The 15,983-nt window shown below is 52.2% G+C and overlaps 2 protein-coding genes across 2 annotated transcripts in view; both read left to right on the top strand.

The window, feature by feature from the left end:
- Positions 1–4,655: 4,655 nt before the first annotated feature.
- Positions 4,656–15,983, top strand: part of LOC309603298 (olfactory receptor 14J1-like) — a gene marked incomplete at both ends in the record, with an annotated part of 41,091 nt that continues 29,763 nt past the window's right edge. Inside the window, one exon of the mRNA XM_082338180.1 lies at positions 4,656–5,416. Within this exon, the coding sequence (XP_082194306.1) occupies positions 4,656–5,416 (761 nt within the window). The remainder of the gene's footprint in view (positions 5,417–15,983) is intronic.
- On the top strand, positions 9,315–10,250 carry LOC309603269 (olfactory receptor 14C36-like; the record flags this gene model as incomplete). The annotated part of the gene is made up of 1 exon (XM_082338155.1): positions 9,315–10,250. The coding sequence occupies one exon, from the start codon at positions 9,315–9,317 to the stop codon at positions 10,248–10,250; it is 936 nt and encodes a 311-aa protein (XP_082194281.1).

The following is a 15,983-nucleotide window of genomic DNA, read 5'->3' as shown; positions in this document are numbered from 1 at the left end:
ACTCAACCACTTCTTTGCCTCAGTCTTCACTGGCAACCTCTCTCCTCACCCCTCCCGAGTCAATGGACCATATGATGGGGATCAGGGGGGCAGAGGTCCTCCCACTGTCAGGGAAGATCAGGTTTGTGACCACCTGAGGCACCTGAACATACATAAGTCTATGGGTCCTGATGAGATGCATCCCAGAGTCCTGAGGGAACTGGCTGATGTAGTTGCCAAGCCACTCTCCCTGATATTCAAAAAGTCCTGGCAGTCAGGTGAAGTCCCTGGGGACTGGAAAAAGGGAAACATTGCACCCATTTTTAAAAAGGGTAAAAGGGAGGACCCTGGGAACTGTCACCATGTCGGCCTCACCTCAGTGCCTGGGAAGATCATGGAAAAGATCCTCCTAGAAGCTACGTGAAGACACATGGAGGACAGGGAGGTGATTTGAGACAGCCAGCACGGCTTCACCAAGGGCAAGTCCTGCCTGACCAACCTAGTGGCCTTCTATGACGGAGTGACTACATCAGTGGACAAGGGAAGAGCTATGGATGTCATCTAGCTGGACTTGTGAAAGGCCTTTGACACGGTCCCCCACAATATCCTTCTCTCTAAATTGGAAGCTATGGATTTGATGGGCGGACTGTTCAATGGATAAGGAATTGGCTGGATGGTTGCATCCAGAGGGTAGTGGTCAATGGCTCAATGTCAAGATGGAGATCAGTGACGAGTGGTGTCCCTCAGGGGTCCATACTGGGGCCAGTGCTGTTCAATATCTTCATCAATGACATAGACAGCGGGATCGAGTGCACCCTCAGCAAGTTTGCAGATGACACCAAGCTGAGCAGTGCAGTTGACACTCCCGAGGGACAGGATGCCATCCAGAGGGACCTGGACAAGCTTGAGAAGGGGGCCTGTGTGAGCCTCATGAGGTTCAACAAGGCCAAGTGCAAGGTCCTGCCCCTGGGTCAGGGTAATCCTCGGTATCAGTACAGGCTGGGGGATGAAGGGATGGAGAGCAGCCCTGAGGAGAAGGACTTGGGGGGACTGGTAGACGAAAAGCTGGACATGAGCTGCCACTGTGCTCTCTCAGCCCAGAAAGCCAACTGTACCCTGGGCTGCATCAAAAGAAGCGTGGCCAGCAGGTCGAGGAAGGGGATTCTGCCCCTCTACTCTGCTCTGGTGAGACCCCACCTGCAGCCCTGTGTCCAGCTCTGGGGTCCTCAACACAGGAAGGACATGGACCTGTTGGAGGGGGTCCAGAGGAGGCCACACAAATGATCCGAGGGATGGAACACCTCTGCTATGAGGAAAGGCTGAAAGAGCTGGGGGTGTTCAACCTGGAGAAGAGAAGGCTGTGGGGAAACCTTATTGGAGCCTTTCAAGAATTAAAGGGAGCCTACAAGAAAGATGGGGACAGACTTGTTAGCAGGGCCTGTAGCGATAGCATAAGGGGTAATGGTTTTAAACTAAAGGAAAGTAGATTTAGACTGAAAAATAGGAAAAAAATTTTTCACGATGAGGCTGGTGAAACACTGGAATGGGTTGCCCAGAGTGGTGGTAGATGCCCCATCCTTGGAAACATTCAAGGACAGGCAGGATGGGGCTCTGAGCAACTTGATCTGGTTGAAGATGTCCCTGTTCATTGCAGAGGGGTTGCACTAGATGACCACCAAAGGTCCCTTCCCACCCAAACCATTCTATGGTTCTATGAATACTATGACGAGGACTAGAGGGGGCCGTGCCTCGAGCCACGTCGAGGAAAGGGACAACCAGGTTTACTGGACTGTGTGGATTTGAAGGCCTGGCACAGCAGACCCGCAGGAGTATAAGGTTCTAGTGGACACCGGTACACAGTGTACCCCAATGCCATCAAGCTATAAAGGGGCAGAACCCATCTGTGTTTCTGGAGTGACAGGGGCATGACCATGGGACTGTAGGAAAGGAGTGCAGGTGCCTATTCCTAACAGACGCCATGACAGAAGCAAGGGCAATCCCACATCCTGGGGGTTTGTGGCAGGCATGGGAGGCAGCTGAGGTCCCTTCCAGCCCCACCACTACAAATCCAGCATGAGATGCCTCCACTGACTCAGCTGATTGCCTTCCCTCAGCATGGCTAAAGGAGATGCCTCCCTGGCAGTCTCCAGGTGTCCTGTCTCATGATGGGCCAAGGAAGGGGGATTCTCAGACCTAACTGTGTCTCGGAGAGCAGCAAGGGCACTGCTGCAAAGAAACGTCTCTGCAGAGGTGAGACAGGCAAGAGCGGTGATTCCTTCAGTCTCTTCCCAAGCAGGTTCCTGGAGAGCCCCAGGGACACCTGGAGGGAGTGCAGAGTGGGGTGGGGGGCAGAGTAAGTGACGTCTTGGGCAGGTCCCCTCCTCCGGGGCTGAGACAGGCTCCTGGGGTGGAGGGAGCTCCTGGTAAGCAGGCAGCAGGGCAGAGAGACAGCTCTGCCAAGGAGCAACTCCTCTGCCAAGCGCAGCAGGGCTCTGGGCAAAGGAGTAGGGCAGAGCGCGATTAAAGGCAGGCTGGAGTGGGAGGAGAGAGGGGAGCTGCAAGGGAAGAAACCTTTGCAGCCCTTGCCACGGTAAGTCTCTTGGTGCAGGGCAATGCAGCTGCCGTTGCGGGAAGGGTCTCCGAAAGCGTTCATAGCCTCCAGGGTCTGTGAGGAGGCCTCCCAGCCCAGGGGCTCATGTTAGACCAGGGGGAAGGGGTGAAGGCAGGGTGTGCAGCCAGAGCTGCCCAGGGCATTTCAGAGGGGACTTTTGCAGAGGAAGAGCAAGGCAGGGGATCCCTTACAGCTAAAGAGCTTTCCTGAGGCTGTGCTTTCAGTTTCCTGCTGTTTCAGGAAAAGGGGAAAAGGCGCTGCTGCGTTTGGCGAGGGAGCCTGAGAGTCCCGAGCTGCCACCCTGAGAGATCAGGAGGTCTGGTAGGAGGCAAGGCAACTGCTTGCATCCACTCCTCTCCCTCCAGAGAGCACCAGCACCACCTTTGCTGTCCTCAGCAGGGTTTGTCTGACCTGCTCCTTCCTGCCTGCGAGCGGGGAGTACCTCTAGAGAGTGCCTGGAACGGGGAGGTTTCTTGAGGTCAGAGCTGAGCAGACAGGAGTGGGTGATGGGGTCTGTGATCCCTGACAGGGAAAAACTGGAGGGCAGAGCAACAGTTCCCGGCAGGGATAGCTCCAGGCAGCAGAGACATGGGCCGAGAGCTCTAGGAACCTCCAACCCCAAATGGCATGGGAGGGAGAAGTTGGGAAGCTCCCTGTCATCCCCTCCAATGCAGACACCTGCCTCTGCACAAGACCCCTGCTCTCGTCTCCCACCCAGCACAGCCTCTGCCCTCAAGGCTGCGTGGTCCAGGGCAGGAGTTGCCTCCTCTGCAGCCAGAGCTCTGGCACAGCAGAGGGGCATCTCTCCTGACACGTGGCCGCTTCCCTCTGCAGGGCAAAGGCGCTGAGAGCGACTGCCCGGGGCTTTTGCTAACTGGGAGGTGCTGTGCTCTGCTGGGTAAGGAGAAGGCTTTCCTGAGTGCCCGGCCGCCTCTCCTCTCCTTGCTTCCCTTAGGAGGAGAGTCACAGAGTTCTGCTTTGGTCCTCCACCTGCTTGTGCTGCTCTTCTTCCTGCTCGTGGGGTCCCTGGCAGGAACGGTGGTGGTGTGGGGCAAGGGGTGAGGGTGTGGCGTGCCTGCTCTGGCCCTGACCTGGAGGGCGCTGCCCTGGAGGTGTTTCCATGGGACCAAGGTGCCCACGCCCTCTCTTCATTTGCCAGGCTCCAGACACTGCACTCAGTGCTTGGGCAATGAGACACTGCTTCCCTTAGCAGACAGCACCTTAAGACACCGGATTCTGCTGGACAGGGAGTCCTGCGGGGCTGTGAGCATCCCTCCAGAAGGGCACAGCTCTCCTGCAGGACCTTGGAGATGTCTGAGAGCACCCGATCTGCCCATGCCAATCAGCATCCTTGCCCTGTCCTCTTCCTCATACTCTGCAGAGCTGTGCTGGAAAGGAGAGGTGTTTTGAACTCTGCACCTGGCACAGGACCCCTCTGCTCCCAGGACAGGCCAGTGTCTTTTGCAGAGCAACCTCTGGGTGCAGCCCTCCTGCAGCTGAGAGCGGTGCAAGCCCAGAGCAGCTGGGCACCAGGCTGATGGACAGAGCAGCCCTCCTGCATGGGAGCACTGCCGGAGGTTTGCACTGAGAGCAATGGGGCAACGGGGGAATTTGACCCTTTCCAAGACCATTTCCCGAGTGGGATGGGGGTGTCTGAATACTAAACCACAGTGTAACGAGACACATTTGCTGCACCTCATCTCCCACCTTCCTCTGGGGAAGAAAGCGTCCTTCTGGGCTTTTTGCCCTCCGCTCTAGTGCAGCACAGGGAACTCCTCCCCAGGAAGCCTCCCTCCAAACACCCTGGGCTGTTGCTGCCTCCATGGGTCATTGCTGGAAAGCAGGGCTGACCCTTCAGGAGCCCCTGGGGAGAGGGCACGGCTCTGCACAGCACACTCAGCCAGCACAAACCACAGCTGAAGCCTCGGAGCTGTGTAACAGCCCCCCAGGAAAGAAAAGGACCCTTAGGTATTGCACAATGAATGAATTAAAATTTGCTTAGAGAAGCTTCTCTGATTTTTTTTGTTTTATCTCCTTTGGCAGTTTCCATGCCCAGAAGCAGCAGATGTCCAATGGCAGCTCCACGAATGAGTTCCTCCTCCTGGCATTCACAGACACGCGGGAGCTGCAGCTCTTGCACTTCTGGCTCTTCCTGGCCATCTACCTGGCTGCCCTCCTGGGCAACGGCCTCATCATCACTGCCATAGCCTGCGACCGCTGCCTCCACACCCCCATGTACTTCTTCCTCCTCAACCTCTCCCTTCTCGACTTGGGCTCCACCTCCACCACTCTCCCCAAGTCCATGGCCAATTCCCTGTGGGACACCAGGGCCATCTCTTACTTGGGATGTGCTGCACAGCTCTTTTTCTTTCTCTTCTTGTTTGGAGGAGAGTATTTTATTCTCACTGTCATGGCCTATGACCGTTACGTGGCCATCTGCAAACCCCTGCACTACGGGACCCTGCTGGGCAGCAGAGCTTGTGTCCACATGGCAGCAGCTGCCTGGGGCACTGGGTTTCTCAATGCTCTGCTGCACACTGCCGATACATTTTCCCTACCCCTCTGCCAAGGCAATGTCCTGGACCAGTTCTTCTGTGAAATCCCCCAGATCCTCAAGCTCTCCTGCTCACATGCCTACCTCAGGGAGGTTGGGGTCCTTGTGTTTACTGCTTGTTTAGCATTTGGGTGTTTTGTTTTCATTCTTTTCTCCTATGTGCAGATCTTCAGGGCCGTGCTGAGGATCCCCTCTGAGCAGGGACGGCACAAAGCCTTTTCCACGTGCCTCCCTCACCTGGCCGTGGTCTCCCTTTATGTCAGCACTGCCATGTTTGCCTATCTCAAGCACTCCTCCATCTCCTCTCCAGTTCTAAATCTGGTGGTGGCAGTTCTGTACTCAGTGTTTCCTCCAGCAGTGAACCCCCTCATCTACAGCATGAGGAACAAGGAGCTGAAGGGTTCCCTGAAGAAACTTGTGACTGGATGTCGTTAATTGGCAAGAAACTGCCCATCTTCTTCTGCAAATCTCATTGCACTCATAATGAAACTCATTTTAGGCTGAGACTTTCTTTGGTGGCTTGTTTTTAGCTTTTCTTAGTTGTAATAATGCTGTCCACAGAAAAGTGCCTTTCTTCATCCCACTTCTGTTTCAATATCCAGCTGGTTTTTGTGATCCACAGACTGTGTACATGAGGAGCCATGCTCTCTGTGTGTTTAAAAAAAATAAAGGACCCTACCGCAACTTGTTTTCTGAGATTCTTCCCCTGAGACCTTTGTAAAGCTGCAGGTGAAGCACCTTGGTGCAGAGGTGGAGAGGAAAAACAGCCCTGGCACAGCAACACTGCCAGGGAGCACCAGTTCTTGGTCTTTCCCAAGCTGCTCTCTTTCCACTTCCACACTCTCCTTCTCAGCCCTTGTCTTGGTGCACGGTCGGAGTGCTCTGGCAGCTTGGTCACAGTCCTGTGGTGCGGCAGTCCTGTGACCGCAGGCAGGGATGGGCAATGGGCACCTCTGTGACAGAGCTGGCCTCTATAATAGCATTTTGGATTAGATATTAGGAAAAATTTCTTCATGGAGAGAGTGGTTAGGCATTGGAACAGACTGCCCAGGGAAGTGGTACAATCACAGTCCCTGGAAGTATTCAAAAAACGTGTGCATGTGGTGCTTAGGGACATGGCTTAGAGGTGGACCAGGCAGTTAGGTTAACAGGTTGGACTCAATGATCTCAGAGGTCCTTTCCAACCTTAACGATTCTATGATTCTATGATTCTATGAGAAAGGATCTTCTCCGGGCAGTGCCTGAAGGCTTAGGTCTTCTTTCAAAGCGGCTCTAGAGAACATGCCCAGAGAGGTGCCCAGGAGAGGAAAACCCTTGTGAGCAGCTCAAGTGTGTGAGTGTGCAGCTCTGGGGCACACAGCAGTGTCATGGACGCTCATGGGAGAATTCAGTCCTTGGCACCCAAGAATGTCTCCTCGCACAGCCAGGCCTCCTGGGAGAGACGTGAAGGACCAGCGGAGCAGGGTCTGGTCTGTGCCCGTGTGCGCTGGACACCCCATCCAAAGCACACACCATACGGGCTGCTGTGAAGAAAATTAACCCTCTCCCAGCCACAGCCAGTACACCGAAGCTCCCCTCCCACGGCATTCCTGGTAGCAGTTCCGTCTCACTCCCTGCCCAGTGCAGACCAACCGCCTGCAATACAAATGGGGTCACCAAATGAGCTCCTCCCGAGCCGTGCACAAGCAGTCAAAGAGCCAAGAGGTGCCTCAGGGAGGTCCTCCCCTCACACATCTTGATGTGCTTCCTCAGCCCGTGTTTTTTGGATCCATGAATAGTGAATGGTGAAACATGGCCATCCCCTGAGGATGAGATGGAAAGCCTTGAGAGCTTCTGAACTCAATAAATACTGCTTGTTGTTGTTGTTATGCTAACAAATCTAAACCAATTGAGTACAGTGTAAATATCATTCGAGAACATGCCCATACCTGACACCAAATAGCTCAAGAAGAATCTCTGCTCAGGGGTCTGTCAGCTGACTGGTCATGGCTGTGCTCTTAGGTACCACATCTCAGAGCCTGGGCACAGCACAGTTTAAGGATATTAGCTGTGAGGAAAGGGTAAACTGCTGAGCCCAGATAGCCAGGTAAAAATCCTGAGAAGAGACCTGAGCAGGATGCCCTCAGGAGAAGGAGAATAAAAAGGAACCTGTGTTTGGCAAACGCAGGGGCACATCTGGACCCCAGAAGGTCATGTTTGAACAACCAGACTGCCCATGCAGAACAACACTGGGTGACTGAGAATACTTGCAAGGAACTGAACGTGATCGGAGAGGACTAAAGTGTGTGTGTGCGCTATTGGATGATTAAGCTTAGCTGTATAGAAACCTTTCAAGCTGTATATAAAGTCTTGAAAAATCCCGATGGATACCTTCCTTCCCTATGGAGAGCTGGTCTCACGATCATGAAAGAAACCTTTTGCAATTCTCCCCCTGTGTCCCTTTCCTCCTCAGCTGACGAATGTCCCAACTTGCTTTTGCGACAGTGCCCCAGTTTAGCTGGGGCACCTCATGTGCATGAATAAATATTGACCCTTGTAATTCTAGACTTTGCATCCTAGCCTCTCTCCTCAGTGTGCACGTGGGAGTTGGAAATTTTCCTAACAGAAGCAACTGATGGCCACGACTGCAGTGTGGCAAGGTCTGTCCCCTGTCAATCCAGCAGATGTAGGGCAGTCCAGGAACACAAGGCACAGAGCACTGCGGTCTCCACTTGTGTGCCTGCACACTGTCCTATGTGCAGATCTTCAGGGCCCTGCTGAGGATTCCCTTTTCCATGTGCCTCCCTCACCTGGCCGTTGTCTCCCTGTTCGTTAGCACTGCCATGTCTGCCTACCTGAGGCCCCCCTCCATCTCCTCCCCAGTTCTAAATCTGGTGGTATCATTTCTGTACTCGGTGGTGCCTCCAGCAGTGAACCGCCTCATCTACAGCATGAGGAACCAGGAGCTCAAGGATGCCTTATAGAGACTGGCCCAACGGACGCTGTTTCATTGACAACAACCTGCCTCCCCTTCTCTGCACATTTCCCAGAGTTTACCTTATGCCAGGAGACTACTGTTTTCCCTTATGATAATCATACATCTCGATATTTTTCTGGGTTTATTTATAGTGCTTCTCTTGAGGCTTGATCCTGTTGAGTCTTACCCTTGCACAGTACTGTGTCAAATGTGACCTGTCCAGTAGCAGGTCTTCAATTAAACAGAATCTCCCAGGTCCAGTGCCTGAAGGCTGGGCTCTTCCTCCAAAGCTGCTGCCAAGAAAATGTCCAAGGAATTGTTCTTTTAAAGAGTCTGTTCTTGTGTTGTAAATGTTTTGGGGTTAGGTTCGTGGTACTATTGGGTACCACTGAACCAAATGCTCTGGATTTAGAAGCTCTCTTCTTGGTGTCCAGTGTCAGGACAGATGGTCCATGAGCTCCCCATTATCTCCTTAGGATTTTTCATGTGTGACAGGAGTGATGACATATACCAGACTCTCTGGAAATGAATTGGGAGGGGAGAGGAGAGGAGAGGAGAGGAGAGGAGAGGAGAGGAGAGGAGAGGAGAGGAGAGGAGAGGAGAGGAGAGGAGAGGACTGGGAATTCACCACGTGCCCTGGGGTTGCAATGAATGGAGGCTCAGAAGGTGAAACATCCTCAGATGTGAAGTCCGCCAAAAGCAAAACACTAAATTGAGGTATGCACAAACAAGGACTCTGCCATGGGACTACGGGGGAATGTGACCCTTTCCAAGACCATTTCCCAAGTGGGATGGGGGTTGCTGAATAACTAAAACACAGTGTAACGAGACCCATTTGCTGCACCTCATCTCCCACCTTCCTCTGGGGAAGAAAGCGTCCTTCTGGGCTTTTCACCCTCCGCTCTAGTGCAGCACAGGGAACCCCTCCCCAGGAAGCCTCCCTCCAAACACCCTGGGCTGTTGCTGCCTCCATGGGTCATTGCTGGAAAGCAGGGCTGACCCTTCAGGAGCCCCTGGGGAGAGGGCACGGCTCTGCACAGCACACTCAGCCAGCACAAACCACAGCTGAAGCCTCCCAGCTGCATAACAGTCCCCCGGGAAAGAAAAGCACCCTTAGGTATTGCACAATGAATGAATTAAAATTTGCTTAGAGAAGCTTCTCTGAATTTTTTTGTTTTATCTCCTTTGGCAGTTTCCATGCCCAGAAGCAGCAGATGTCCAATGGCAGCTCCATGAACGAGTTCCTCCTCCTGGCATTCGCAGACACATGGGAGCTGCAGCTCTTGCACTTCTGCCTCTTCCTGGCCATCTACCTGGCTGCCCTCCTGGGCAACGGCCTCATCATCACCTCTGTAGCCTGTGACCACCGCCTCCACACCCCCATGTACTTCTTCCTCCTCAACCTCTCCCTCCTCGACCTGGGCTCCATCTCCACCACTCTCCCCAAAGCCATGGCCAGTTCCCTGTGGGACAACAGGGCCATCTCCTGCTTGGGATGTGCTGCACAGCTCTTTTTCTTTCTCTTCTTCGTTGGAGGAGAATTTTGTCTTCTCACTGTCATGGCCTATGACCGCTACGTGGCCATCTGCAAACCCCTGCACTACGGGACCCTGCTGGGCAGCAGAGCTTGTGTCCACATGGCAGCAGCTGCCTGGGGCACTGGGTTTCTCCATGCTGTTGTGCACACTGCCAATACATTTTCCCTACCCCTCTGCCAAGGCAATGTCCTGGACCAGTTCTTCTGTGAAATCCCCCAGATCCTCAAGCTCTCCTGCTCATTTTCCTACCATAGGGAGGTTGGACTTCTTGTGGTTAGTGCCTGTTTAGTGTTTGGCTGTTTTGTTTTCCTTGTGGTGTCCTATGTGCAGATCTTCAGGGCTGTGCTGAGGATCCCCTGTGAGCAGGGACGGCACAAAGCCTTTTCCACGTGCCTCCCTCACCTGGCTGTGGTCTCCCTGTTTATCACCATGGCAGTGTTTGCCTATCTGAAACCCCCCTCCATTTCCTTCCCGGTTCTAAATCTGGTGGTATCATTTCTGTACTCAGTGTTTCCTCCAGCAGTGAACCCCTTCATCTACAGCATGAGGAACCAGGAGCTCAAGGATGCCCTATCTAAACTGGCCCAATGGGCGCTATCTCACAGACAATGACCTGCCTCCCTTTCTATGCACATTTCCCAGTGTTTATCTTAGTGCACCAGTCTCTTTTCCTCTTGTGATAATCCAAAGTATGGAGAATTTTGTGGGTTTATACTACTTATCTTGAGGCTTGATCTTATTGTGTCTGACCCTTGTACCATACTGTATCAGATGTGACCTGTCAGATAGCAGCTCTTCAATAAAATGGCATCTCCCAGGTCCTTGCCTGAAGGCTGGGCTCTTCCTCCACAGGTATTTCCAAGAAAATGTTGAAGGAATTTGTCTTTTAAGATGTCTGATTTCCTCGTGTTCTCAATGTTTTCGGAGTTAAGGTCATGTTACTATTTCGTTCCTCTGAGCGAAATGCTCTCTTCTTGGTGTTCAATGGGAGGGGAGATGGCCCATGAGCTCCCATTCTCTCCTCAGGTTTCTTCATGTATGACAGGAGTGATGGCATATACCAGACTCTCTGGAAAAGAATTTGGAGGGGTGAAGAGAGGAGAGGATGGGGACTCACCACATGCCCTGGGGTTGGAATGAATGGAAGCTCAGAAGGTGAAACACCCTCAATGGTGAAGTCCCAAAAAGTAAAGCACTAAATCAATGTATCCATGAACAAGGATGTCTGCAGTGCCATAGGAGTCAGTGGAGACCCAGCAGGAACAGGGAGGGGAGCCTGGAGAGATGCAGGAGCTGCCTGAGGAGGCCCAGGGCCAGGACTGTCACGTTTCTCTGGGCAGTGGGGCTGATGGAGGCAGAGAAGGGGGCAAATGCAGTCAGGTTTGGGCATCACCTACAACATGTATTCAGGAGAGCCAGAGAGTTCCTGTCCCCTATTTCCTCATGCCCTTGGGGCCAGCACCATCCCTGGAGCTGATGGTGAGCCTGAACTGAGCCTCTCTGCACTCTGAACAGTGCCTCTCTGCCCCCCAGGAGCTGCTGTGCCCTTCAGAGGGGCTGGGGCTGTGGGGTGAGTGCCCAGAGCTCTGCAGCACCCTGCGGTGGGCACTGCCGTGGGGCCAGCCCAGACTGGGCTGCTCTGCTGGGCTGGGCTGGGGAGAGGGCAGGGGAGGTGGGGAGAGCTGGGGAGGGGTTGGGGAGGGTCTGGGAAAATGCCTGGGAAAGGAAAGCCCCAGTGTAGAGCGAAGCTGTGTGAGTGTGCAGGGTGGGGGCACACAGCACTGCTCACAGTGCAGAGTCAGGCATCATGGTGAAGGAAGCCAGGCACCAAAGGTGCATAAGTAAGAAGCCCAGTCCTTGTCATGTCCCCTGGCCACCTCGGAAAAGCTGCCCTGGGAAAACTGTCCCAGATCAGTGCCACAAACCGGCCATTTCCATCTCTGGCCATACACCCCAACCCTGAGAAGTGATCTTTGCTGCATGGTCACTTCCCTCCTCCTCCGGGGCTCTGTGATATATCCAACTCCACCACCGGGATTAAGAAAAAGGGAACCAGTTTCTTAGAGACACTTATTACACACCAAGTCACAGAGCTCTTGCCACAGCTGGTCTCTCTCAGCCAAGCCAGTTCTCAGACAGCTCCAGCTAGATCAGGTGCCCATGACCTTGTCTCAACAAATGTTGAAAAATCCATTGATTGACATCCCACCAACTGGCCTGCATCCTTGCTCCAGGGTTTCACTCTGAGGGATTTCGCTAAAACCCAGCTCTCTCAGCCTCTCCTTCTCCATAATGTGCTCCAGGCCCCAACTAGTCTATCCTAGGTGCAGGATCTGGCCTTTGTCCTCCTTCTATTTCATGAAGGTCCCCACAGGACAGTCCTCCCGCCTCTCAGGTTTCCCCTGAAAGGCATCCCTAAGGCACAGGAATGGTCCTCCCATGTTAGTGACATTGAAAAATGTGGTGAGAGTTGCCTCCTCCAGGTCATGGATACAGGTGTTAAACTGCACAGGGCTCAGGAGAGTCCCCTGTGCCACTTCACCAAACGCCAGTATCTCCCCTGGCCTCCAGGTAGAGTCTGGCCCTTTCACCACTGCTCTCTCAGCCTCGTCATCCAAGCGGTGTTTTGCCCATCTGTTTGTCTGTCCATCCAGACTGTAATGGCCTAACTTGGGTACAAGAACAGTAGAGACCTTGCTAAGGGAGACCTTGCCAAAAGGCTTGCTGAGGTAAATGACATCACCTGATGTCCCCTCATGCACAAAGGAAGCTACTTCCTCATGAAGGCAACCAGGTTGGTGAGGCATGATTTACCCTTGGGAAGTCCACGATGATGCTCTTCTCTTTTGGGTGCTCAGGAATGTCACCCAAGAGCACTCATTCAATGGTTTACTCCTCACCAAAGCGAGCTTGTACAGCCTGGGATTCCCTGGCTTGAACTTCTGTCCTCTTTCAAAGACGGGTGCAGCATTTGCTTGTCCTCACTCACAAGAGACCTCTACCAATCCCATGACCTTTCAGAAGGGATATTCAAAAGAAATACTGATCTTCACCTGTACCTTCTTCATCACTCCTCTGCCTGTTAGATGGTGTCTTTAGTTTCTCTAATCTCTCAAACAGTTTCACCTGTCCCCATACAATGACCATTTCTAATGCCATCTTTGCAGATGCAGACTCTCTAGGCAAAGGCCAGTTCCATTAGTCTCTTAGTTTCTCCTCCCATTATTCTTTGTTCATTCAGATAATTCTCACCTACCCAGCTGCTGCTTTGTGCTTCACAGAGTTCAAAGCTTGCCTGTCTTTCAGTAGTCTAATCGTCTCTTTAGCCGACACTTGAGTTGTTTTCAAATCTATTTGTTTGTACCTATCTATCTAAAACATTTCTCATAAGATTATCCCTTGTAGAAAGGCAACCTCATTAGAGACAGCTTGTACTTAGCCTGTGGTTACAGAGTGTGTTTTATTGTTTGTGAAAACTGATCATGCTTTGCTTTGCTTGCAAATAGGAAAAATCCTTATGTGGCCTGTGTGCAGCCAGTTGCGATGGATGCCCTCGACCTCTTAACCAAACTAGCAGTAGTTTGGTACAGGCTTCAGAAGAGGTAAAGGCGTGAGCCGTAGCCAGGCCATGAACTCCTCTAGTTTCTATCTGTTCTCTGAAAACCCACAAAGGAGCCGAGGGGTACATGATGTCTATGAGCTTGGAACACCAATCATGCGACTGACACGGGAATAGTGGGTGGCTATTCCAAGACTCAATTATCAAGGAACAAAGAAACTCGGGGGTACAAGGAGCCTCCTGCATACCTTTCCTATCGCATGTAATTTGACTGCAAGCCAACCACTTTATCCTATAAATACGACAGCCTCAGTGAGCCTTCTTTGAGCTCTCCCTGCTAGGCAGCGTGGGTGCCTGGTGGTGATCTCCCCTTGAGCTGGGACACCTCTCAAGGCTGCTCCTCGAGGCAGAGAGACCTTTTACCAGCGACAGATCTTTGGTAGGAGACTGATATCGTGCAGAACGTTGTAGCATGGTAACTTTGATTTTTGTCTTGGCAACTTTGGTTGCATGCTGAATTGACAAATTTTGCCAACATAATCTCTTAGACATAAATCGTTGTCCGAGTCTGAGACTAAGATTGGACCTAGCTGCACCTAAGCTCCATCAGGAGTTTAGAAAGCAAGGAGGTCTACTCTGAACCTCGTGACTCAATGGGAGGGTCCTCCTTACCCTTTTGTATCCCTGGTCTCCCCGTGAATCATGTGAACTTGAGTGCAACTCAATTTTCCTTTGTATGTTTCTTCCATGCAGTAATTAATAGAGTAAACCTCATCATCAAACTTATTGAACCTTGAGCAACCACTCTTAAACTTTGTTAAATTCCATCGAATTCATTGAACTCTGTCAAAATTATTATTCTACCTGAATAAAACTTATGCCATAGGAGCCAGTGGGGTTCCCATTTTGAAAGGAGGGTGGAGAAACCGGAGAAGGTCCAGAGGAAGTCGGTCATGATGGGCTTCGGGGCCTAAAGCACATGAGCTGTGTGGAGAGGTGGAGGCACCTGGGCCTCTTTAGTCTGCTGAAGGAGAGGCACAGGGCAGTCTAAAAGCAGGTGACACCGACCTGGAGAGGTGGTGGAGCCAAACTCTTCTGCGGTGTCAGGTGGTATGGCAGAGGCAACAGCCACCAAGTTCCTCCCGGGAGCTTCACCCTGGGCCTTAGGAAACCCTGACAAGGCAGGTGGTGCTGCCCTGCAGCAGGACATCCAGAGAGGATCTTTCATTTCCATGTTTGGAGGGTTTCAGGTTTCAGCTCCACAAAGCCACAGCCAGCTTGACCCTGGGGTTGGTGATACCCCACCCTTTGGTGGGAGGCCACCATTGCAGACATGGAGACAAGGCACCTGACCAGCTCCTTGCACCCAGGAATCGGTATGCCATGCCACCTGAGACTCCTGGGAACAGCTACGCTTTTGTCCACAGAAGCGTGATTCCTCTTCATGTGTCCTGCCCAATCTCCTGACCCATGCGGTGCTTTAGGCTCTGAAGACAATCAAAACCACCTTGATGACTAGGTTAGTCTCATTTTACATGCTGACATGCAGGGCAGATGCAGGGAGCTCAGAGCTTCCAGGCTCCCTGCTGCACAGTTAGGACTTCAGAGACTGGAAAGGCAGGTAACGGTGTCATGGCGGTGTGCTCCACATCAAGGTTTTGCCTTCCTTTGTGCCTTTTCACTAACCTGGGATCTGTCCCTTGGCCGCCTTTGGCTAAAAACAGAACAACTCCCCTATTCCACCTCCCTGTCCTGATGAAAACTGTGAGAAACAGATGGAGCAGAGATGATTTAAGGGCAATTCTGTCTAAGAGCTGTAAGCATTAAATAGTAACAGAGAGTTAGCAGTGAGAGAAAAAGCACTGTTCTAAGAATTGCATGCCAGAGGCTAATCACGGAGAACTTGTAGCTATTTTGTCAAGTAAAGATGAAATGGAAGAGCTTCAGTTCATCATCGCGAATACGAAGGAGTTCCCTTACAGCACTGTCCTGTTACTGCCATTAGGGACAGTACCACTAATTCCAAAACATCCTTGAGAGCTTCTTTATTTTTCCTCGTCTCCAAAGCTCAGGCTGCTCAGACCTGGAAAGTACTGCCTCAACTCTCTGCAAACCAAGTCTCTCCAGCCTTCTCTCCTCCACACTCTTTTACCCCAGGACACTTCTCCCCATCACGTCAGCACACTGCCTGGTCTCTATTTTTGATCTGGGTGAAGCCAGGGTACTGCCTCGGTAAGCCTTCCCTACAGAAGTCCTCTCTCCCTGCTGATCCCACTTGTGTCACCGGACGCTAGGTACAGCTCCATTTTCCTGCTGCAGAGCTCCATGGCATGGACAGTTTTCCTGTTTCTTTCATGAGAAAAGGTGACAAGCAGGAGAGACTCCATGCCAGGGAGTCCCAGCCTTGGGTGTTGCTCACCTGGTTCTTACTGGCATCTCTGTTGGTGTACCTGGTACTTTTCTGTGGCTACTCTTTCTGCACAGAAGATCTTAAAAAGACAAAGATTTCATAGCAGACGGTCGTAAAAGCCCTGTTATAGACAACAAAGTTTGCCATGGGCTCTGGAGGGAGCCAGGAAGATAGTTAACAAGCACCAGGAAGATCCAGGAAGCTTAAGGCCACTTCTGAAGAGTGAGTGGCTGTAAGCAACACTGACTGGCTGTGCGTAGGTCTCAGAGAGAGGGTCGAGGGGTGTCAGTGGGAAACAAGGAGGTGGCTGATGGCTTTATCCTTTATCCTTAAGCATATCTGAGCCCAGAAATGGAAAGCAACTGATGTGTGTGGA

Source organism: Platalea leucorodia (assembly GCF_965183815.1).
Source record: "Platalea leucorodia genome assembly, contig: HAP1_HAP1_SCAFFOLD_46, whole genome shotgun sequence".
Classification (NCBI taxonomy): domain Eukaryota; kingdom Metazoa; phylum Chordata; class Aves; order Pelecaniformes; family Threskiornithidae; genus Platalea; species Platalea leucorodia.
The sequence above is the reverse complement of the archived record's forward strand: the minus strand, read 5'-3'. Positions and strand labels throughout refer to the sequence as shown.